Source organism: Chelonoidis abingdonii, chromosome 1, assembly GCF_003597395.2.
Source record: "Chelonoidis abingdonii isolate Lonesome George chromosome 1, CheloAbing_2.0, whole genome shotgun sequence".
In the NCBI taxonomy this organism is placed as follows: Eukaryota; Metazoa; Chordata; order Testudines; family Testudinidae; genus Chelonoidis; species Chelonoidis abingdonii.
The window spans coordinates 126,295,422-126,320,300 of record NC_133769.1 but is presented as its reverse complement, the minus strand read 5'-3'; the positions used below and the strand labels follow the sequence as shown (position 1 = coordinate 126,320,300).

The 24,879-nt window shown below is 40.1% G+C and overlaps 1 protein-coding gene across 7 annotated transcripts in view; it reads right to left on the bottom strand.

Annotated features, from left to right (window-relative positions):
* SOX5 (SRY-box transcription factor 5) overlaps positions 1-24,879 on the bottom strand; it is an 881,700-nt gene that overhangs the window by 206,373 nt on the left and 650,448 nt on the right. For all 7 annotated transcript variants that reach the window (XM_075069816.1, XM_075069799.1, XM_075069812.1 and 4 more), the window contains one exon: positions 8,581-8,667. In XM_075069816.1, coding sequence (XP_074925917.1) covers positions 8,581-8,667 — 87 coding nt within the window. The remainder of the gene's footprint in view (positions 1-8,580; positions 8,668-24,879) is intronic.

Sequence of the window (24,879 nt, the reverse complement as noted above, 5' to 3'; positions counted from 1 at the left end):
TTGATTTTTTGTTGTTTCCATTTCAGTAATCTTAGGTGTAGCTAGAAACACACAGGGATTTATTTTAAATATATGAGTCCAATTCTGTACTAATTTACACTCTATGCAAATCCATTGGAGCCAATGGGATTGCACTTGATATAAGTCATCTTCAGATTTGGTGCATTAATTTTATCTTGGTTATGTTCCCTTTAAAATCACAGTGTTAAAGCCTGGTAGTATTCATTTTAAATGGGAATATTCTCCCCTTGATCCACGCATGGAACTGCCATTGACGTCAACAGCAGTTCTGTATGTGGGGCAATGGGGAGTTTATGTTATGCTCTTTCGGGAAATGTACCCTGATAAACAGACATAGCTGCCTGGGGTAAGTATGGAATTTAAACACCTTTTTTCTGTCTTTGACCAGAAATTTTTAACATTTATTCCAATCATTGATTAACCAAATTATTAATGCTATATCACTGTTGTGTGTTTGTGACTGTGTGTTTGTACATGCATACAAACCCCTGTATGCTTCCAACTCAATGCTATGGAAATAGCTACAATGAGTATTTATTGTGAGCTGGGATGATGATTTTCAAGCCAGTAACTCTTTGGAATTGCCAGGACATAAAAATCTGAAAATTGGCATTTTCAATTAAGTATTTAAGCCAACTTCACTACACAGTGGCCACCATTACTTTACAACGCATGTCTGAAAGATACGGCTACCTAGCTTGTTAAATTAATTGACTCCATACTGATATGTGAAATCACCTTAATAGAAGGAAACTTTCTGATTGATTTGTACTAGCTGAACCATAGCTTACAATAAGAAAAAAAAACAAAAGTTGTCTATCTACAGTTTTGTGTAATATATGTTCTTCTGCATTTTAACAAATAAAGTATGTTCTTTTTGGAATAACAGCCTGGAAGGTGAATATTCATCTTGATTTGAGCATGTGTACTGTCTGAAACTTTTAGCCTTCCAGGAAGCTGGCTTGGAATGAACGAAAACACTTGATGAACAATAATCTTTATCTGTTACCCTCAAGAATGAATATTCTGAAGGGACAAAGACATAGCCTTCTGCTCAGTAGTACATTCTGAAACAGACCACCACATTACCTATTCTGCAATGCTAGAAATAAGTCCTCAATGAATATTCAATATTGATTGTCATAAAAGTTTTGGTACGGTAGGCTGCAAACAAAGCTTAGTATTTAACCAGGTTAGTTATTTACTGTCAAGGTTACAAAAAGAATAGACAATATTGTATTAGGATTACTTCTCAGCAGCTATTCATTGTTCCCCCATCCAGGCAACAAGCTGTAACTATGCTAGCTGGTTCATGTTTTGAATTTTATACAGCAGCAAAAGACAAACCCAGCAGAAAATATATGTGTTTGTGTGTGTGTGTATACAGTGTGTGTGCACGGGTTTGTGTGTGTGCATATATATATGTCAAAAGGAAGTGTGTTTGTGTATATATATATATACACACACACATATATATATATGCTTCCTTTTGCTGGTAAATGTAGCTCAGAACATTAATCTCTATCAACGTATCCATGAGGTACTTTTAACTCAAAGAGGACACTGGTTTTAGCCTTTTTTTTTTTTAAGCCAACGTTCTGGATGATGTTTAAATGGAGGGGTTTGGCCTTCACATGGTCAAACAAAATAAAGCGATTGCCATTTGCTATTTAAATTAGTTCAATTTTAGACTATTTCCCCCTCTATTGATAATCCCACTTTTTTTTTAAAAAAAAGAGGAATTTGGTTAAGTAGGATTTGATTTTTTTAATGCTATTCAGAGAAAAAGCTGAAATAGTCCAGTCCAGCTTGAAAGCAGCATTGTAACTACTTTGTCACAAAGGTCTCGATTTTAATATTTTTAGACATTTTAACAGTATCTCGTCCAATCCTATTTGGTGGCCTCCTCCCAAGACATTGTTGCCATTTCCATTTCTTGGACTAACCTCCACTTGCAGGGACAAATGAGAATAGCTCCCTCTACCCACAGTGTCCATTTCAGTCTTTCAAATTTGCCTGAAAGTGAAACTGCATTGGTGTGACTTGATTGGCACTCTCTGTTTTTTTGCCGGCTGAGAGTATCACATGGTATTCTGATCAACCTACAGTATTTCAGCAGCTGCCAAGTTTGTCCTTAAAATTTAGGTTCGCCAGTGTGCCACTGGGCAGGTTCCCCACTCCAGCACTTTTGGAATATCAGCAGAGGACAAAAGCTCATTGTCAGCAAATTGCTACTATTAAAAAAAACAAAGTAAATAAACAGAGGGAAGATGATACCAAGTAGGTTGCAATAAATATTGAATTTATCATATTTAAGAAGCCAACCAACCATGTATCTTATCTCCTCTACTTATGGCTCTCTCTCACTCTCCTCCTCTCTCCTATTCCAAATACAACACTTTCCATAAAAAAGAATACCACAGTTCCACATCTGACAGAACCATGCAAACATTTTTCAAATGATAATTTGCAAATGCAAATTCACACAGCTATGAAGGGAATACTCAGCTTTCACACATCTCCTGGGGATCTGTGCTTTATTAGTTAAAGGTTTAAACCCAGTTTTTGCCCAATGAATAATCCCCCCCTCCTTCTCCTTTCCCACATCTAAATGTGGAATACTTTTTTCTCTTGTCTTCAGTTTACAGATTATGAGATCCAACATGTCACTCACTGGATTACTGCTCATAACCTGAGCACTACCCCAAGCTTACTTGTCTTCAACTTGTCCAGTGTTACTTAAATGGAATTATCCGTCACAATCCATATACTGAATCTGCATAGCCCACTTATCTCAAGATTTTGTGTGTCACCTCACAGATTATCCATTTTAATCCATACATTGAATCTACATAACATATGTCTTTAATTCACGGCTCTGACGAGCTATAGTATCACTGAATGGATTATTTCTCTTAATCCATTATTGGCAGTCATAAGACTGTTCACTGCATATACCCCCATGCCCTGACTTCACTACACACAAGCAAGATTAAAGTCTTCATCAAACATACTTTTGTCATATATCAAACATAGTTTAATATAAATACCTATATGGATATTTCATACAACATGGAACAGAGCTCTCTGTTTAAAAATAAATGTCTATGTCACATATATATGGGTTAGTGCATTAAGATTAGGCATGGTGGGTTAATCCTGCTCTCAGCTACACTCATTTAAGCCTAGAGTTACTCCACTGGAGTTGACTTGCTTTCAAATGGGTGCAGCTGAGAACCAAATTTACCCCAATGACTCCTCATTTTTATACGAGGTGAAAAGAAGAGTTTACCGGAGTTGTTTGAGAACTACCCCATGCAATAAAGAGGGCTTTAAAAAAAATGCAGATTCCGACTTGCCCAGACTTTCAGAGATTCAGGCACGACAGTTCTTAAACAATGTCTTTAATTCTGCAAGTAAGCAAAATCGGGAAGATTGTAAACAGAAGTCAGCTCAAACTTTTGTCTTGTAATTCCCTATACGGATTCAAAATCAGTTAAGTAGGGGACATATCAAAATCTACTAACTTCTCGCAAACGGGAAATAAATTAGATTAACACAAAAGCCCTATGCATGCTAGGAAAGTTTTTCAAAGTTTTCTCACCATTGCTAATGCCAGTTCAACCCAACTAGTGTTAGCAACACTGGAAAACCTAGCGTGGAAGGGTCACTGAATGCTACCACTGTATCTGCTGAGAGCTGGCCTAATGAGGTGCTTGAAGGGGTCGCGCCAGCTGACACCTCCCATCTACAATAGGACTTCTAACAATGCTAACACTGGTGGAAATGAAATACCATAAACAGCGGTGCATTTTCCAGGTGTGGAGACAGTGGAACACAGCAATTTAGGATTTGCCATATTGCACCAGGCCATTGGTCCATCCTATATGCTGCCTCTGCTGTAGCCAATATTAATGCTATGGAGGAAGACAACCACTCTCACCTTATACTACATGGAAGCTAATGTGCTGTGCTGAATTGGGAGGAAATCGAACTCCTGTAGGTGATCAGTTTCAGCTCTGAAACTCATCCTGCTTCACTGTGCATTATCCATAAGTAATCCAATTGGCTTTTCTGAACCCATTTGCAAAATCAGTGGATGTAGAAAGAATTTCTGTTTAAACATATCTAACTAATTCAATACATATTTTAAAAGTTTTTAACAACTTAATTACTTGGTGCTTTGAAAGAATTAAAGGGCATCTTATATTGGAATTTTATTTAGTGTATTAAGGATTGACTTGCTTTAAGCAGATTCAAAATTGTGTGACTTTCAAAATAAGCTCTCCTTGGAAGCTTCCATCCTCAGGCTTTTACTTTTCTTCCATCCACTACTACTATATATCGGGGCGGGAAAACTTATTGGCCTGAGGGCCACATCAGGTTTCAGAAACTGTATGGTCCGGCCCTGCCTCCTATCCAACTCTCCCCCACCCGACACCTGCCCCAGTCAACTCCTCCTCTCATTCCTGACTGCCCCCCCAGGACCCCTCCCCCATCCAACCACCCCTTCTCCCTGTCCCCTGACTGCCACCGGAACCCCTGCCCTTGACTGCCCCCTGCCGCCCCATCCAACCTCCCCTCCTTCCTGACTGCCCCCCGGGACCCTTGCCTCCATTCAACTGCCCTGTTCCCTGCCCTCTGACCCCCCTTCTCCTATTCACACTGGTGCCCCCTGACAACTATCCTGAACTCCCCTACCCTCTATCCAACCCCTCAATCCCTGCCCCCTTACCGCGCTGCCTGGAGCACCGGCAGCTGGTGTCGCTACAGCCGCGCCGCCTGGCTGGAGCCAACCATGCTGTCGCCACTGCACAGCACATAGCATCGGGTCAGGCCAGGCTCTGCAGTTGCGCTGCCCCAGGAGCTCGCAGCCCTGCTACCCAAAGAAGTGGGAACAGCCGGGGAGGAGCTGGGGCAAGCCTCCCGGGCCAGGAGCTCAGGGGCCAGGCAGGAGGGGCGTGCAGGCCGTAGTTTGCCCACCTCTGCTATATAACTATACAAATACACACAATATACAATGGATACACTTGTTTAATTAATTTTTTTATAGATATTACTGATTCTGGAAGTTTCCCCCAATTTTAGATGCAGATGATATCCCTGAAATGTTTGTGAAACTGGATGAACTTTTCCAGAATACACACATACATTCACACCACAAGAATAAAACACTAATTTTCCCTTTTCTTTTATAATTGGACATATATGGATCCTTCCAGCTGATGATCTCAAAGTGAAACACAACTAATAATTAGGCCTCTGAGCACCCCCTGAAAGATGACTAAGTATTGCTTCTCCCATTGTAAAGATAGGTAAATTGAGAAAGAGATATTAAAAGACTTGCTGAAAATCACAGAAAAAGTAAGCAGTAGAGTTGGGATTAGAACTGGGGAATCCTGATGTCGCTGGTGCTTGCTCTAGCTAATGCACATACTTCCCCACCTTCGGTAAAATATTACCATTTGTTTATTTAACAGAAATAACAGGAACAGAAAATAAAGATTCTTGCTACAGTCTAATCTTCTTCTGATTTTTGCCTCTACCAGACACTATAATTCAATGTTAATGACATAAACCCAGGCAATAACAATAAGCAACCTAGTGCTGAATCTGCAGCACACAACCCTGTAAAACTCCCCTGGATCTAATGAAAAACACAATGAAATTTTGAACATTTAAACGGAAAAAACTATTTGCTATACAAAATAGTTGGGCAAAACATCTTCAGTCCTGAACGCTTTCTAGAATGTCCTAATAAAAAAGACACTATTTGAGAACGTGTTTCCAAATATCACTAACAGGGAATTTTTTTTAAATGCAGTTGCCAAGCCAAATATATATCTACAGAATTTAAAAATTACAGTTGAAAAACTGTTAATAACCTCATGTTCACATAGCAGGGAAAAAACATTACTTCTTTCCAGTACAATGCCTGTGTGTGTGTATGTATAAAACAGCTCAACTTGCACACCTTTCATGTTGTCTCACTAAATACAGCTGCAATACCACTGACCTATTGTTTGCTAGTCGCTCATGGCTGGCGGTGGCATGAAAACCACATTCCTAGGCACTAAATAATCAGCCTGCATGACCCCCCACAAGAACCTGTAAGTCAAATTCATTTACCTCCAGAGAGCAACACACTATTGTATCCTCCCTTCTTTCTAGCCACCTACAAACAATGCACAATAATTGCAACTGTCACGGCAGTCAGTAGGAAAAATAAACCAGCGCCTGTTTTCGCAGCTTACTGCCAAACCTGATCCAAACACCTAACAGCCATGCCCCCAGCCATAGAACCACAGTTCCAGTAAAATGCACTGGCTGTGAAGTTTTGAACAAAGCTACGAAACAATAACTCAACTTATGTTCAAAATATGAAATTTAAAAACAAAAGTTAAAGCAAATAGAACTCTTCTCTGAGGCTGCACGCTTGCTCCCCATCCTCCCCCTGCCCCTTAGGCAAGACTGAAAGAGCTGTTGAATTTCTTTCGTGTTATCTTATAGTTGCTGCTGCTTTCAAGTTTAACTTGTGAAGGGGAAAGAGAGGAAGGGAGAAAAAAGACTGCTCTCCAACAGAACAAGATCATAGGGATTTGGAAGAGACTGCCTTTTTAGTACAGAGCATGCTTCAGAGTCTTTACTTAGTCCAAAGAGAGTGGAGGATCATAGGGAGTAATTTTTTTAAAACTCCAGCATCTCAAGGGTTAAAGAAGTTCCAGAGAACTTGCGGTTGCTGCTGCAGCAACACAACATCGAAAGCTGAAATGAAAGCCATCTATGGACCCTCAGCCTGAAATGCCTTAAAGATTAATGAATCAGTTTACACCACATCGTTGGGTTACTTAAATAATATACTTTTTTAATATGTACTAATCACACATAAGCCGAGATATTAGCAATAGCCCTCTCTGGCCAATTGATTCACACATGTGAGAAAAGTGTGCTCAAGTGTATTTGCATGTGCAAAGACTGAGTAAGGAATTCAGAATTTGGCCCACTTATTATAAGAGTAATATCTCAGGCTTCTTGGTGCTGAAGTGCTGTATTTGGTCATCAAGTTATCAAATAAGTGTACCAGATGTGTATATTTATTCTGGACTCATACGAGTTACAATCCCTAGCTAGGGAAGTTGGGGGGAGCAAATAGCATACTTTCCCTCTTGTGTAAGTCAGTGGACTGGAGCAAACTAGTGCCGGTGGCTTATTTGTGACAAGCTGAAAGGAACATATGAATAAAATACTATGTTTTAATATAAACCTATGAATTATTCTCTGACTGCCTTTTAGGATTAGAGTAAATTGACAGCTTTTGTTTCAACATTTTACTGAGTGTTACAGTGCACTGTGAAACAGGTCTTTAAAACTGTCTGGAGTAAGTTTTTGGGAAAGTGTCTGAATAAGGACTTCAGGGTTTGCCCCAACATGAGTAAAACAATGGCAAAAATCTAGGTCTATTAAAAATAAGTAGGGCTTAATTCTGATGTCACACCACTTTTACACTGGTGTATTCCATTGACTTTAATGGAGCTGCTCTGGATTTGCATTGATGTGCAAGACATGTTCTAGTTCAAACAGGATTCAGAACATAAGAACGGCCATATTGGTCCATTTAGCCCAGCATCCTGTCTTCTGACAGTGACCAATGCCAGGTGCTCCAGAGGGAAGGGAATGAACAGAACAGGTAATCACCAAGTGATCCATCCCGTCACTCATTCTCAGCTTCTGGTAAACAGAGGCTAGGGATGCTATCCCTGTCCATCCTGGCTAATAGCCATTGATGGATCTATCCTTCATGAACTTATCTAAATCAATTTGGGGAAGTTCTATGTTATACAGGAGGTCAGATTAGAAGATCACAGTAGTCCCATCTGACTATCATGTACAAAGTGGGAGTCTCACAATGTTTTCTTTTAGGGGAACATAGGCTTCTTTTGAATTTACATCAAGTTTGACACACTTATTTTGAACAGAAATCTGTATAAAAATAAACAACTACCGATTTCCTAAAGTGACCTCACATATATAAAACGGGCAAATATTTTGGCAAAACAGAAGGTACTACTGCTGAATAATGGTCACATTTTGCATTTTCCTTCTACAGCAGGACTTTAAAGGAACATGCTTTACTACAAAAACTTTGCCCTTTCATCTATTGCACAATATTATCACCATCTGCACCAACAATAGCAAACATTTCTGATCTTCCGATTTCAGATGTATAGTTCCTGCTGTAGATGGATGCTAAACACTATGTTAATATGTGAACTGTGAAAATCTCTGCTGGGTTTTATATGAATCCTATAATAGACTCCCCTTATATTGACAAAAACAGAATTAAAGATGGAACAAAAGCCTTATATAAATGAAAGTGGCTTGTTCATTTAGGACAGACCATGGTTTATTAAAAATCACACAGGGAGACTGTACGCTGCCAATAAACAAAGAAATGAGAAACAAAACAAAAAACATGAAGAAGTTCTATAATGCTAATTATATATACACATTTTATTTTTGTTTCATTTTAACTCTGTAGGATCACAGTGACAATGTTACCTTTTATTTCTCCAAAGTTCCCTGATCCCATGGCAAGAAGCTTGTCTTTCCAGTCCTTTGATAGTAGCTTTTCAATACTAGGAGTTTCTGAGTGAAGAGAGAAAAAAATGTAAGAAAATCAACATGACTGGCTCCACAATAGAACTCATTAAAAGTCTATCTGCTAAAAATAAGGCCAACCCTATTCTGGGCCCCAATTCGTAATGACTTCATCAACAAACTGATAAGAAGAAGGGGGGGGAGAATGTGTTTTGTCACCTGCTGTTTCAAAATCATTAGCTTTTTCCTCTAGTGGAACAAAGCCATAGTAATTCTGTATGACAATGGGCACATATAAACCTGCAATTCATTGTTTTTCAATTTAGTGAACAAGTTCCTGCTTATAATGGATGCTTGTCAATTTCAGGGTGTTAGTCTGAAGTCAAAAAATAATTATGTTGAGAAAATGCAGAGTAAAAAAAGGCAAAGAATAAGCTCCTAAATCTGCTACATGTAATTATGTCCCTCTGTGTGTTTACAATTACATCCACTTTATAATGTGTGTTTACACATCGTGCGGTGGGGTAAGTACACTGTGGAAAGATTTTCCAGTAACACACACATATTCAGACATTGTAAGTAACAATAATAATAAAAAGTTTGGTGTGATAAAAAGCTTTACAAAGACTGTAAAATCCAGAAATGGGGAGGTAGGGGGAAGCATTGCCTAGAATGGAAACCCATTATTTTCTTATTTCAGATTTCTATCAGTTCCTCTTTATAATAAAATATATTTGTTCAATATTTTCAGGGGAAAATACACTGAGGGTGTGGATGCGGCCAATATTTATGTCTCTAACTCTTGCATTTTGACCTCTTTTTTGTGTGGAATTTTAATGCATAAGTAAATATAAATGCTAATAAAATTCAGAGAACATTAAACTCAGTTCCAAACAATGTAATTGTATATTCTTGTCAGCATTTAGATGGGTACACAATTACAATGGCTTTCAATCCCACGATTAGTACTGCATTCAGTTAGAAAATGGAGTGTACTAAAAGATAAGTGTCCCAGTATGTTCCATCTAAATAACAATACCCACACTTATTATCTGGATCTCAGACATATACTGCTATTCTCCACATTTGTGTTTATGTGTATTTGTATTTGTTCAGGCATTTGTTTACCCCCTACCAAGAGCATAAAAGGAGTACATGTTAACTTATCAAAGGGACCGTCTGGCCTAGGGACCATACAATTATTAGCAACTGGTTAATTTTCCCCACAGTAAAAAGCTTTATGAGGAGCCTTCATTATCTTGTTTGGCTAATTTTGCCAACCTTCTTGAGCCCCTATCTTAAAGCTCTCAGGAATCAGTGTCACAAAATCTGTGTGCAGTTTTCAATAAAACCATATCAAACATTTCTTTCTCTCTCAAAATGCCAATAATATAATATTTTATTCTCTCTTTACAAAGGATTTATGGAAAATGAAAGTGAACCCAAAATCTTTATTTCATAAACTAACGATATAATATAATATAATATAATCTCTCTCACATACACCATCCCTAAATGTTCGGTCTCCAGTTTAATATTCAAAAAATATATAATTATAGGAATTCTGCTCTTTAATAGTAGGATGAATGAAGTTTTAGTCTAACTTTTTTGTAATAACAAGAACTACATTAATAAAAGATTTAATTACAAGCTCAAAAATTACAATTAGATCACGATGAAAATAGCTATGAGAAGCTGCATGTTAACATTATAACATTAATATTTCCATTCCTGAGTTCATGATAAGAAGATTCCACTGTGTTTTAAACACTTTTACAAATATTTCCAAAGTTTGTACTTTCCCAGTAAACACTTCATGAAGGAAACCATTTTTTAAAACATATCTTGAATAGGTCAAATAAACATTGCTGTTTTCTTTTTTCCTGTGTTTTCCAAAAATTCTTGAGTAGCATGTAAACAGGCCAGCGCCAATGCGGTATTTGCAATAGAGGACTGTCAGTCATTAAAAGCTAACAAACCTTTGCAAAGCAGGAATGCAGCAATAGAAATCCATTGTGAACTAACAATAGGCTACAGAACCTCCAGGCACCAAAAGTAGACCGTTTTACTTTTAAGTCTATTGTCAGCAAAGTCCATGACAAAGCTTTTCCCCTGCAGCTAGACAAAATATGCGCTGTAGTGTGCTAGCAAAGGAACAGAAGTCTTCTGTCTAACTTGGAGAGTTAAAGCAACAGTAGCCTGGTTTCTGAAGCCTACAGAACACTCCAGGTTCACTGCAGGCCCCTGTATTAAATACCAAGCAGAGACACAGCTCAGCTACACAGCAACCTAGTACAATTACCCTCCTTGTAACAAATAGTCCCGCCAAATGAATGGCTCCTTCATGACCATGTTATTGGAAGGTGCTTGATCAGAAATCATAGTTAACTTTCTATGCATAAACCAGGATAGAAGTGGCTGTGATTTACATCAATGCTATTCTTTTAGGGATTTTTTTTTGTTTTGTTTTGTCAATAAAATTCTATTGACTGTAATGAAACAACTCATGTTACAAATTACTGTTCTTGCAACCTGACTCTACTGGTAATTCAGGAAGAGCTGCAACAAACAAGCTAAGAATAATGAATTCAATGGACAGCCATGTATCAATGACTGAATTTCTGCTAGAACGGTAAAGATCTCAGTAGGAAATTCATGATTAGGGATGTGAAAGGCCAAATGGCAAAATCCCAATAGTAACAATGCATCTGTTCATTAATGTGTAAATATGAGTAATATGAAAATTTAACACAATTATAATCCCCTCTGCAATACTGATGGCGTAAAATAGATTGTTGTGATCTAATAAGTGTTTCCCCCGTTGAAATACTGAATGTTAACTATTTAAAATAATACTATATGGATTTTTTTGTTTAAGATACACGTAATCATGCTTAATTGATGTACTAAAGTAGTTTGAAACCTCTTTTGACTTGAACTGCAATTGTCACATGAGGCACTTTGACAGAATTTTGCTATTTTTACAGCCTGCAAATATTTTTATTTAAAAAAAAAGAATATTATGATTTTAGAGACAATAGATGGCCATCCCCCATTCAAAAGGAAGAACTGAAAGTCTATATCAAATTATAGTTTGATTATATTGTGTTACACAATAATGTAATATGGCCTGTTCATGTATTCTGAGTATTGTTTGCGAAAGGTTTACATATTGTATCTTAAACCGATTAGAATTTATGTATTATATCCACTCTATAAAAACAGATTTGAAACAGATAAATATTAAAAAACATAATTGTCCTAAAAGCTACAGCCATAGAAACTTTCACAAACTAAATAAAAGCCTAACACATTTTGTCGGGAGGAGCATATATACTGGGAAAAGAAATAACAGTAAATTGTTTGCAAAACAGACATACGTTGTGCAATTTAGAAAGTTTACATATTTACATATGGGTACTCATGCAATGTGTACTAACCATAAAGCTAGACTCAGTCTAGTGATCTGAGCACACGACTGAGAACTGGCAACTGCTACTTCTAATCACTATTCTGACATGGATTCTCTTCATGGATTTGGGAAATCACTGAACAGCTTTACCTCATTTTCACCATCTGTAAAATGGGGATGATACTGTAACAATTTCTAGCCATCTAGTACAATTGCCAGTCATGGACCCAGGACCTCATTATGCTAAGTGCTATACAAACACAGATGCTGGATATGCTACGCTGTATGCCATACTCATCCAGAACTTCTCAGTAACACAGGCGATAGTGCTTAACTCTTCCTTCTTCAGGAACACAGGACTCATCTACTTGAGTTAAAAGAAAATCTCTGTTAACTATGAGCAATATAGAACCTATGACACACAGAGCTAGCAGGGGTTCTCACACTGGGGGTCAGGAGCCCTCAAAGGGTTGTGAGGTTATTACATGTGAGTTCGTGAGCTGCCACCCCAAATCCCGCTTTATCTCCAGCATTTATAATGGCGTTATATATAGAAAAAAGTGTTTTTAATTTATACAGAGGGATGGGGGGGGTTGCACTCAGAGGTTTGCTATGTGAAAGGGATCACCAATACAGAAAAGTCTGAGAACCACTGAGCTAGAGCTGTAGCTCACGGAAGCTCATGCTGAAATAAATGTTAGTCTCTAAGGTACCATAAGTACTCCTGTTCTTTTTGTGGATACTGACTAACACGGCTGCTACTCTGAAACCTGACAAAAGACTTAGGCACCAAACTGCTTCTTTAGCTGCCTAAACCCCAGAACCAGGCCCCACTGAGATTAATAAAAATCGTATTCAGCTGCCATCAAACCCCACAGGTGCCTAAATTCACTTGGCACCAAAAGCTACCTAGACACAACAGGTTTAGTTTGGGGTGCAGGAGACACTGCCCCCCCCCCCCCCCCCACCAAACTGCAAACCTCGGGTAGGCGCAGAATTTGCCTCACCACCTGTAGCCCCATTGCCTGACTGGAGCTGCCTCTGCAAATACGTCAAACTACATCTACGCTAGGCACCTATATTTTTGTACCTCTCACATGCACACAGCAGTCCGATGTCAGGTGTCCAGAACCCTGAGCCACAGAGTAACGCACAAAGACAGGCATTCCTCCACCTGACTTGTCTGTAGGTCCACATCCAGTAAACATGTTCAGAGCTCAGCTATTGGATCAGGCCCCTATAGGTGAGCTTACACAAAATGGATGGAAGGAGGACCACCTCCCTCCCTTTTAGCCCAGTGATTAAGATACTTACCTGGTTCAAATCCCTCCTCCACCTGAGGGGGAGAAGGGATTTGAACAGGGACCTCTTATGAGCATGCCCTAATCACACGGCTAAGGAATAGTGTGATGTGAGACTCCCTCAGTCTCTCTTGTTGAAGCTGTTTCACTGTGAATAAATAATTTAAGATGAATCATTGGAGCAGAGGGACTGGAGGCAGGAGGATTCTTCCTAAGGGGGGGGCACAAGGCCCCACCCCTTCCTTGGCCCCACCCCTGCCCTTCCTCTTGCTCCTATCACCCACCCCCCCCCGCCAAGCCGGAGCCAGGTTGGGGAGCCTGGGGCAGGTGGAGGATGTGTGGCTCTTACCTTGATCCGGCTCCAGCTTCTAGCCTGGTGGTGGGGCCTCAGGGGCTGAAAAGCCGCAGCCGGGCCATGGTAAGAGCCGCCCAGGAAGCTGAGGACCCTCCATCTGCCCTAGGCCAGGGGCTGGGGGCGGGTGGGGGACACACGGGCTGGGGACTTCTCTCAGGCCCTCTCATCCCAGGCAGATGGAAGGTCTGTGCCTGGGCCCCCTAGGACGTTCTTACCCAGGCTGGGCTCCAGCTTCCGCGAGGAAGAGGAGGAGCAGGGGGCTGGGCCTGTGGCAAAAAATGGGAGGGCCATGGCCCTTTGCCCCCCCTTTTTCCAGCACCCCTGTTGGAAATATCTCCCACTTTACAGGTGAGTACTCAACCCATCAGGCTACAGACTCATTGAACACTCTCTCTCTTTGTCCTACTGATTCTTTTGTTATTTATGTTATTTAAGTTATGAGGGAGCACCCTCTCCATCTGGCTTCTAGGAAAAACAGCATAGGCACCTAACACCAAGTGAGGGGTTGCAGCACAGAATCCCAGAACAAAGGGACATGCCTCCCTGCAGCCCACACTTAAGTACCTATCTCTGTGAGAGGGATGAGGCTTAGCATCTCCCATTGGCTAGCTTAGGTGAAGAGCCACCTGGCATCCTGGCTTTTGTGAACTTTGTTCTGAAGTGCCTATCTCTCCCCATTCATTGTATAGGGAGCCTAACTCAGGCTTTGTGAATCCCAATGATTTTCTAGACATCTAAGTTCCATTGTAAATCTAGCCTTTAGCACACTAGTTCTGATTCTATCTAGTAGATAGCAGTGATACACATACAGAATAGTCAGGATATTATAGTATTTACTCATAGGGGTGTTGTGAAGTTAATACTTGCAAAGGTTCTCAATGATTAAAAGCACTCCATTAATGCCAAGTGTTATGGAGAATTATGGCTAGGGCAGGGGAAGAGAAAGAGAACAAAATATGGGAAGAACAACAGAAATGGTAAAATAAACAGTGGCAAAAGAGAAGAACATGGATGAACAGAGTCCTTTGACCTGAAATTCAGATTAATTCACAGCAATTATTTTTTTCCTGGTTGTATGTTTATCAGTCATTATGTTCTTCGTAATATATTTACACAGCATTTTGTTTTCCCTTTTTTGACCCTTGCCTCTTTTGCTTGCATATGCTGCTTCGCATCAATGCCTATGGCAATACTCAACGGTGAATGGCCCTCCAACTGTGCCAGCCATTGTTATAGCAGCATACTGGCTCTTCAGTTCATGTTCATTCCCAAGAACTCTCCCTCCTTTCCCCCCTTGGTGCCAAACACTCTCAAGACACACTCCCTCAGATGGAACAATGAGACCTGGAGACTCACGCCAGCATCCAGTAATTCTCAATTGGAGCTGCAGTGCCAGGAATAAAACCACATTCTCTCCAGTGCAGTAGAGTCTATAAACCAGTTCAATTTGAGTATGTATCTACACACACACACACACGTTTGAGTAGGTGAGCATGTGTATATGTTAAGCTTCTCTGAAAGTATTAAAAAAATAAAGGACCTAAGTAAATGAACAGAAAACGACCTTTGTAAACCAATTTCTTGTGGGCTAACCATGCATAACATAATACCTGTTCTTGGTTTACTTGAGCTTTAACTGTGCTTCATTGACATATTTGTTCCAAATCCCTCTTTTATGACAATGGTTTCATTGTGAGAAAGGAATTGAGTTCTAAGGCCTAGTTTGCACTAAAAAGTTGTACTAACACATTATTTTCAGCACAGCCTGGAATGCAACATCCACATCTAATTTTGTCTCTTACTGACAAAACTCTCCACATTTTCCAACTTACTTATTCCTCTTTTTGGAGTGACCCAAACCTCCAGCTATTATAGTTTTATCAGCATAGTGGCAATGTGAATGCACAGGTACCATACGCAGTCCTCCAGCTGCAATCCCACAATGCAACATTCCCTTCAGGAGTGACCTGTCTAGAAGCACTTTTGAACTCCACTGTCCAGGGGTCACAATGACCAGAAGCCCACCAGCAAGGTCTTCACAGCCATATATGTTGCTGTTACCTGCTGATTATTTGCTGACAGCATGGCTCCTTGCTCTCAGTCCTGTGCTGCTGCTTGGTTCAAGAAGGAGATGCTCGATTTCCTTGCATTGTAGGGAGAGGAGTGTGTGCAGGCTCAGCTGCAGCACTCCCATAGGAACAAGACTATTTACAGTGACATGGCAAAGGAAACAGCAAAACTCAAAACTTCCAAAGAGAAGTCCCAGGGCTGTGCAAAGGGAAAGGAGCTGAGGCAGGACCATCAGAAGGTGAAGGAGAACAATGAGTTCCAGAGCTCCCTACATGACCTGTGTCTTTTATAACCAGCTGGCTGCTATATTCACCAGGGACACTATCATTTCCCCTGTAACCACTGTGAACAATTCATGTCCAGGACAGGAAGAGGAAGCCCTTGTGGAGCAGTGGATGAAGGGGGCATGTCTGGCAGCAAGTGGACAACAAGATGGAGTAAAGAATGGTGTCCAACATCCGGCTGGACCCCCAGATAGTCTGAATGTCTCATGCTGATAACGGTCATCCCTGGAAGAGGGGGAATCTGGGAAGGCATTAAAGAATCTACAGTGTAGGCTGATATACCCTAATGCTTGGCAATGTGTGCCTCTGTGTTTGCGTTGCCTGGAAAGTGCTAATGGAGAACATGGTGTGAACCCATATATCCTTTCCTTCTAATCTAGCTGTAAACACACTCTGCCATCTATCCACCATTTCTTCACCCCATGTCCATCTGCACACCATCATACCAACACCCTCCAGCAAGTATTCTTGCATAAGCATTCTCAATCCACCAGCGAACAAGGCAGTATTAACTATAAATAGTTTGTGTGATTTTTTTTTTTTGATATGGAGATATACCTATCTCATAGAACTGGAAGGGACCCCGAACAGTCATTGAGTCCAGCCCCCTGCCTTCACTAGAAGGACCAACTACTGATTTTTTGGCCTCAAATCCCTAAGTGGGCCCCTCAAGGACTGAACTCACAACCCTGGGTTTAGCAGGCTGATGCTCAAACTACTGAGCTATCCCTCCCCACAAAAATATATGTATGGAGATATACATATCTGATAGAACTGGAAGGGACTTTGAAAGGTCATTGAGTCCAGTCCCCTGCCTTCACTAGTAGGATCAAGTACTGTCCCTGACAGATTTTTTTTGCCCCAGAAACGGCCCTCTCAAGGATTGAATTCCAAACCCTGGGTTTAGCAGGGCAATGCTCAAACCACTGAGTTATCCCTCCTCTGTAAATTGTTATCATGGGGTTACATGAACATACAGCATTTGCACACTCATATATATGATCCTCTAACAACCAAGCAGTGCTTTTAAGGCATTACTTGCAGCTTTGCAAGACACCATAGATCACAAACAGACACATATCCAGTGCACTGAGGTTTGGAAATTCAAGACCACACATTTCCTCTTGCAGTCAAGGTAGCACTGTCCCCTGATATGTAGGCGTCATGAAATCTATCCACAAAGATATACATAGCACATGCATGGGGCACAACTGGCACAGGGGGAGAGAGACTGAATATACAAAAAAAATTCAGGATGGCGCGCGCACACACACGCACGACTGGGCCAGCAGCCACACAATTGCACACTGTAGCATGTACAGTACTGTGGATGAAACAGTCTGTTAATTTTTACACACAGCTTTTGGTCTGTGGACACAATTCCACAAAAGATTGTTAACACAGAGCATTTAAGATTTTCCCAGAAACTACAAGGCAGAGACACTTTGATCAGCCCACCATAGTATGCATGACCCTACTCCACACCAGGTCCACTGGGAGGATCATCACAGAAAACTGTTTGGCTACATATGTCCCCAGGTGGCTTTCAGACTTCATAAACAGCTTCCTTCTCTGGCAGGATCATACCTCTCCACCTCTGCTCCTTGAGACACCAACCTCCCCACAATCGTTTTGAGTCAGTTCCCACTGTGCTCAACTCCAGTAGACAAAAGCTCAGGGAACAAAGAGAACTGCTTTGATTGTAAGTCTTGTCATCTGTGATGCACTGACATCCAGCTTCTTGTTGCATTTTTTCCATACATAGTTATAGGTTGTAGTTAGTAAAGGCAAAATCATCTGTAAGTTGCTAGCTCTTTTAATTTTTTTTTTTTTTTGATGGCTGGCATGTTGATAAAATACATGTCTGAACACTGAGGTATCTTTATTGTAATTTCTGGCATTGTAGTGCTGCCCATAGTGCTAAAAAGTAATTCACATAACCAAAAATGGTCCCATAGGTCAATAAAAACATTCAACAAGTATTTAAAAGTCAGCTATCCAGCATACTACAGAAGCAATTGCTTCTGTTCAAACTAGAAATACTCCAGCAGTGCTTTTACTATTGTTCACATATATGCATATGCAAGTCTTCCACAATTTAATCAAATATTCCTTAAAATTATCTTAATACATTCCAAAAAATGGTGAAAGCAGTGTACAAATACAATATACCACCAGTTACTATACAAATGATCACATTTTCAGGCTATCGTCTCTGTCAAAGTACCTCCTCTGAAGCGTTCTGGCAGTGGTACTGTTAACCAACTTACTTCCAGGTTATTTTAGTTCAGCAGACAGCCTGACCACTCACTCATCCCCATTGGCAATAGGGGTCTCATCCTATGCAATGTTAAGTGAGCAGCAATAAATGTTGGGATATTCTTCTTGCTGAGATTGAACCTTGTCAGGAGACATCTCCACTCGCCCTTCAGTTTTCCACAGGCACACTTCACATTCATTCTGCAGCTACTCAGGCAATAATTAAACCTTTCCTTGCATCTGTGCAGTTTCCTAGTATCTGGCTTCACAAAAGGCCCTGCTTTCCGACTGTCAATAAGTTGAGCGTTTCTAGAAATCTGGATGTCATGGACTTTTCTGGACCAGACAATATATTTGTTAGTAAAACACCTACAATGATCTACCAAGGCCTGCCTAGCCACCAAGACCACCTCTCCCTTTTGGTTTATATAATCACAGACTAGGGGACAAGGGTCCTAATTATCACTCTAGCAGAGTTAGGGAAGCCCTGCTCCTTGAATCCATCTATTATTTCCTGCACTTGACCTTATCCTGACAGAACTCACTTTATCTCCTTGCAGACTACCACCAAGTTTTCCAACACCAAATTGACTACTCCCCGACAGCACTCCGTGTTTCAAACTTCCACATGACCACTGCCACTCCTTTCACCATTGCAAGGGCAGGTTCCATCTTGAAGTTCCTGTGCTGCAGGACAGTAGTGCATTCAATACACAGCTCCTAGGAGTGTAGCCTTTTGCAAGCAAAAATTCTGGAGTCACAATTGGCTATTCGATGTTTGCAGAACGATCAGGTCCCATTGCTCAGTGGGTGGCCCCCAAGCCACCACTCTTACTGAGTGCAGTTATTCTGTGTAGCACAGCTGTAACAGTGTAGCCTCTGCCTTCACTGTTCAGTCATCCTCAGTTGAATCTCTTTGAGTGCACTGTCCTTGCACACACAGCAAGATGTCCTTACAATGTAGGAAGGAGCTGTATTTCTCTCTGCCACATCCTTGTTAGTAGCAGCAAGTTCTCAAATGGAACAATTTTCCACAAGACAGCATGCCTGAAGACAGCATGAAAGACACTAGGATGCCTACCTACAGTGCAACACGATTTTTGCCAATACGGCTTCATGCCGTGTGGGCAGAATGTACCAACATAAGCATCTGAGTATGAACGTACTCCACTGATATCATTTTGTGGTTGGCTCTATGTCAACAGAACTTCTACTGGTACACCTCTCTACTGTAGACAAAGACTAAAGTGCCCCCAAAAATATATAAATGGCATTAAAAGACAAAGAGGAAGCATGTTACCTGCCTATTAACCCAACAAGGTGTCTAATTCTTCAGAGATATTTATTTAAAAAAAATAAATTAATAAAATGAATCTCCATTTCAGTCTACAAAACGATATAAATAACACAAAACAACAAATTTTCAGTATTATACATCTATATAAAGTTTAAGACCAGTATTTTCCTTTCTGATCAATACTATAATTATACAAACGGGAGCATGTGTGAGAAAAGGAGTGGAATATGGGGAAAATGTCTTCCCTATGGACTGAAGAAGAAAAATTCTGCGCCCTGCAATATTCTAATACCTTTCCAATTCCAGTCAGCTATAAGTGAAAGAAGGAATTTATTTCTCTAGCGTGATCTACCCAAAACACAGCTGATAGAATAAGCCTGTACACCAAAGTCAGCAGCAGCCACTAAGCAGCATCACAACTCAGCACCCACTGAGATATTTTTAATATTTCTAGAAACTATTTCAAGAGTAATATAAAAAACAGAAGTATCTGGAATTTAAACCATTAAATCTCACATCAGCTTTATTTTTCTATCTCAGTTAGATCAAAGCAAATAAATTGAAATGTTTTCATATTAGTACCACCAATATACTAATTTTCTAATTAAGGGTTCATAATAGCTAGTTAATACTAACAGACAGCTATGCTTTTGCTTTGCTAATTTTTGACACCTTTAGAAACTGATTGGTACGGAACAGAAAATATACATTAGGACATATGTGTGCATATTAACATTGAATATTTAAAAAAAAATTATTGAGGGTTCTATTGCTGCTGTTTATTCGCTTGCTAGGTACCAGTAAGTTAAAATCTCAACAATCTTTTAAAAAATGAGAACATATTGCAAATAACAACAAAGCATGTATTGAGCACTATTGCTAGAATTTTAAAAAAAGTCCACATTCAACATTTATTTCCACTATGTTTGCAAATAGAAGCCATTCCACTAAAATAATAATCAATGACATCATAACACTTTGCACATATGGACTACAGTACCATTCTCCTGAAGATCTCAAAGCACTTAAAAATATATGCACTGTAATTTCCTTTTTTAAAGATAGGAAAAAATGAGGCACAGAGGCAGACTTGCCCGGAGGCACATTGCTAGAAGCATCCATGTAGATTACAGACAAAAATCTAGCTATCCTAACTTCCAGTCCCTGCTCTAGCCATTAAACCACATTGCCCAGAAGACTGTTACAATATTAGCACACAAATTTCAGGGCTGGAAAAGAGACAATTGATTATTAGTGTCCAGAATTCCTACATCTTTCTAACAGGAATGCTAAACCAGGGAACAAGAGAAAAGAAAAGTCTTAGCTGTCAAAGAAAGAGCGCAATTAAAAAAAGAGTAAAACAATAAATCTCTACTCTTCTCAAAAAGGCACAACTTCCGCTTGTTGAGGGTTGTTTTGTTTTGTTTTAACTAGCTCTGTTCTCAGAGAACGATATACAAAGATCAGTTCCTCATATGACATTCCTGTAGGTTTTTGGCTCTGGTTCACAATGCACCCTTGTCAGCAAGCTCAGGGAAGAGGAGTCTATTGCACTGGGAAAAAGCGGGTGGGGGACAAGGAGGCTTCACCTACTTTAAGATACGAAATATCCCACTGCAGCTGCACCAAAGTACATGTTACTTGACTAATCACTGGTTCCTTCCCCCTCCTCCCTCGCCCCACACTTTTTTTTTTTTTTTTGGACAGCTGTCTTCCTATCATCCCAACAGGTGCTATTAGGCCCTGAACAATGGCTAAGGCTTTTAAGCCAGTGCTGTTGACAAGTGAAAGGGAACAACAAATGGCTCGGCAGTGCTCTTCTCCCTGGGTCACTCAGCCAAAGGTAATAGTTATTATTTTTATTTATTAGCTCTGCGGCACTGTCTTCCATTGTGCCTCCCCCATCCTCCCCTTTCCATGGCAGCCAGGAGCATTTTAACTTTTAATAAAAGTGGGAGAGCACATAGCTCCTGAGCTAGCGCTTTCTGTAAAGTGCACAGTTAATGAAGGTTGTCCATTTAGAGCTGGATAATTTATGATGTCAGCAAGTGTGGGTGGGGAGGGCTGAATCAAGATCTAGCCATTAGTTGCATTGTGAGGAGTAAAAGAGAGAGTATGCGGAAGCAGGGGAGAGAGAAAGAGATTTTTAAGAGTATTTGTTTTTGAAAGATAGTTGCAATGTTAGACAATAAATAAGACAGACTCTGTTAAGGTTAACACTATTTTTCTTTACTAATCTTAACATTTCACCCATGTGTGCCTCTTCAGAGAACAATGGCAGATATAAAACCGGAAGTACAAACTATAGTTCCCTAAAGTGAACATGAAATGAACACATTTAAAAACTGTATTGTTTGTGGCAAACAAGATCTTTAAATAATGAATCAAAACATGTTATCCACCAGGGGACAAATGCTTTGGGATCCTCTTATGCCAAACATATATATTTGCTAATTAAGGGGCCTAAATGTCAACCTACAGACAGTAAGCTCTATCAAATGAAAACCCATTCATTGTGGGGGCAAAACCATATATTTGCATGAGCAAAACAGGTAATTGAATGTGCAAATCATGTAATTCCATGTACAAATAGACCAAGTCACCTGCACATGCAAATATGGTCTTTGTAGAGCTCCCTCAAAACACATGGTATCAAAAATTTAACTTAATATTCTAGAAATGACTGATATAGAATATTATGGCCAAACTGAGCTATGCCAATTTATACCAGCTGAGGATATGGCCCTATACATTTAAATTTTTAATTGTCATAATAATGTTGTGAAAGAGACTGTATGGTGAAAACAAGAGTGGATTATATATCCACTGTACCGGAAGCAGAGCCTACTAATATTACTGAAATACTCAAAAAATATACTTTTGGAGATGTTAACAAAATAATACAAACAATAAGACGGATGAAAAACATAAAGAACAGAAAACAAAAAAAAATCAAGAAAATACACACTAGATTAAGATTTCTAGTCTCTTTAAAAATATGACAGACTGTTTTACCACTGGAAGTGAGAATTAAAGCACATATGCCTGATGCTAAACAACTACACATCCTGAACTCCTCTTGTGCAACATATGTGAAAAGAAAATCTCAATATCTGTTTGCCAGATGCCAGAAAAGATATGAACAATAAAAAAAGGCAACATTTATACTATAAATCAGAGCTTCTCAAGTGCAGGTAGTTTCACAATAAATCAGGATGGTAGTTGTAATGTAAATGATATTTGCATGAAATCATTATGTCAAATTAAATAGAAAATTATTAAAGCAAATGTCATCTTTGGATTTGCTTGGAATAATCTTCCAAGATTTTCACACAGGCTTCTCAACCAAAGTACAGCATTCCATCTGCCTTGTTCTGTTTGTTCTCACTTGTCACCATTCATAGATTTTTTTGGACTGTGTTATTTTCGGTTTAAACAGGGAGAGGAAATACACTGGGTTTCCTTTTGATATAACATTTATCTTCGTGAGTTTGGAAATGACATCAGGATGCACGAGTGGTGCAGCCACATAGCAGTTATGACAAGTCATCCCCAAACAAGTGAAGAGAAACCAACAGAAGTCTATTATCTGTGGTTCTTTAATGTAACAGGTCTGCACAAGGAAAAAAGGAGAGATCGAGAGAGAGAGAGAGGGAAGAGGAAAGACAGAGCTAAAGAAAAGGGAGATCAAGAGAAAGAGGGAAGATGGAAAAAACAGAAAAAGAGGGATGCAAATACTACCCAATAAAGAGGCCAAGGAGTAGAAGTCTGCAACGCACTACAGCTACTCCCTGACTACTATTATAGACATTACCATTGAACTACCCCTCTCACATCACTGCACATACAGATCACCCAACCAGTCTAGGTAAACATGCAAGAGAAAAAGCAAGGAGCAACACTCAAGTTATATTGGTGGAAAATACAAAATGATACAAACACAGGCACCAGAGATTTCTACAAAGCAGTGTCACTGTTATGAAGGAGGCAGAAGTCTTATTTCTCCTCTGCCAAAGAGACAGTATAATCATGCCCTTAATTTTTTTTCTTGAGCATTAATGGTTTTGTGAACTCAGACTACTTCCATTCAACCTCAGAAGATGACACCTTCCACTGCAAGGAATTACCTAATTCTACAGAGAATTAATTTACCTGCATCTGGGATGGCCTTGTGGGCTACCAAAAAGAATAAACCAAGCACAAGACAGGAACAGAACACCATTCTTCCAAAAATAAGGGCCATTCACTTAAAAAGCAGGTATGGGAGCACTGATGGCAATGACGTGTTATGCCCTGTGGCTCCCTCCCAGCCCTGCCCAGATGGTAAAAGAGAACAGAGAATACCTGGCCACAGAGACTGTCAATACCTCCTTTGATGAAGTGAAGCTACCAACCTCTTTAAAAGAAGAAACCAACACTCAGTATTACTGATTTTGTCAATAGCACCCAATATTTAGGTAAACTAATTAAGAAACTAGCACCAAAATAAGAAAAAAGCCAACAACTCTCAAATGACAACTCTGTCAGCTGCTATATCTTGGACACTGCGCCCTTCTGTGAAGCCACAGGCTAGGGCATGGTACAGAGAAAGTACAAGCTGCACTGGTGGCCAGAGGTGCTAGAACAATTTGCATAGTGGGGGATGCTGAAAGCCATTGAACCAAACTGAAAACCCTCTATATGACGGAAACCACTTCAAGCCGGAGGATGCAGCAGCACCCCTATTTCCAGCACCTATGCTGATGGCTTATCAGCTCCTGTCCATAGGCAAGGAAGGTGCAGTATATTTATCCTGAGGGATCTCACTGGGGCATTTGATGTCATTTATCATTAAATACCCCGACATGACTACAAGAAGCTCCCGGCTGAATGGAAACACCCTGAAATGGCTCAGGTCCTTCCTCAAAGATGAAACCAACTGATCCTCCACGTCCATAGCCTTCCCCTATAGAGTCCCACAGGATTTATCATCTCTCCCCTTCATCTTGTGTTGTTCAACATCTCTGTGAAGTGATTGGGAGGGCAGGTGAGAGAACAAGGTTGCCTGCACTGGTCTCCGGTCTCCGCACTATCTCCCCACTGAGCACAGTATCCAGTTCAAGGTCTCTGCCCTCAGGCCACGTCTACATTATGGGATAATATCGAATTAGCTAAAATCGGTTTTATAAAACTGATATTATAAATTCGATTTCATGCAGCCATACTAGGCACAGTAATTCGGCGTTGTGCGTCCATGGTCCGAGGCTAACGTCGATTTCTGAAGCGTTGCATTGTGGGTAGCT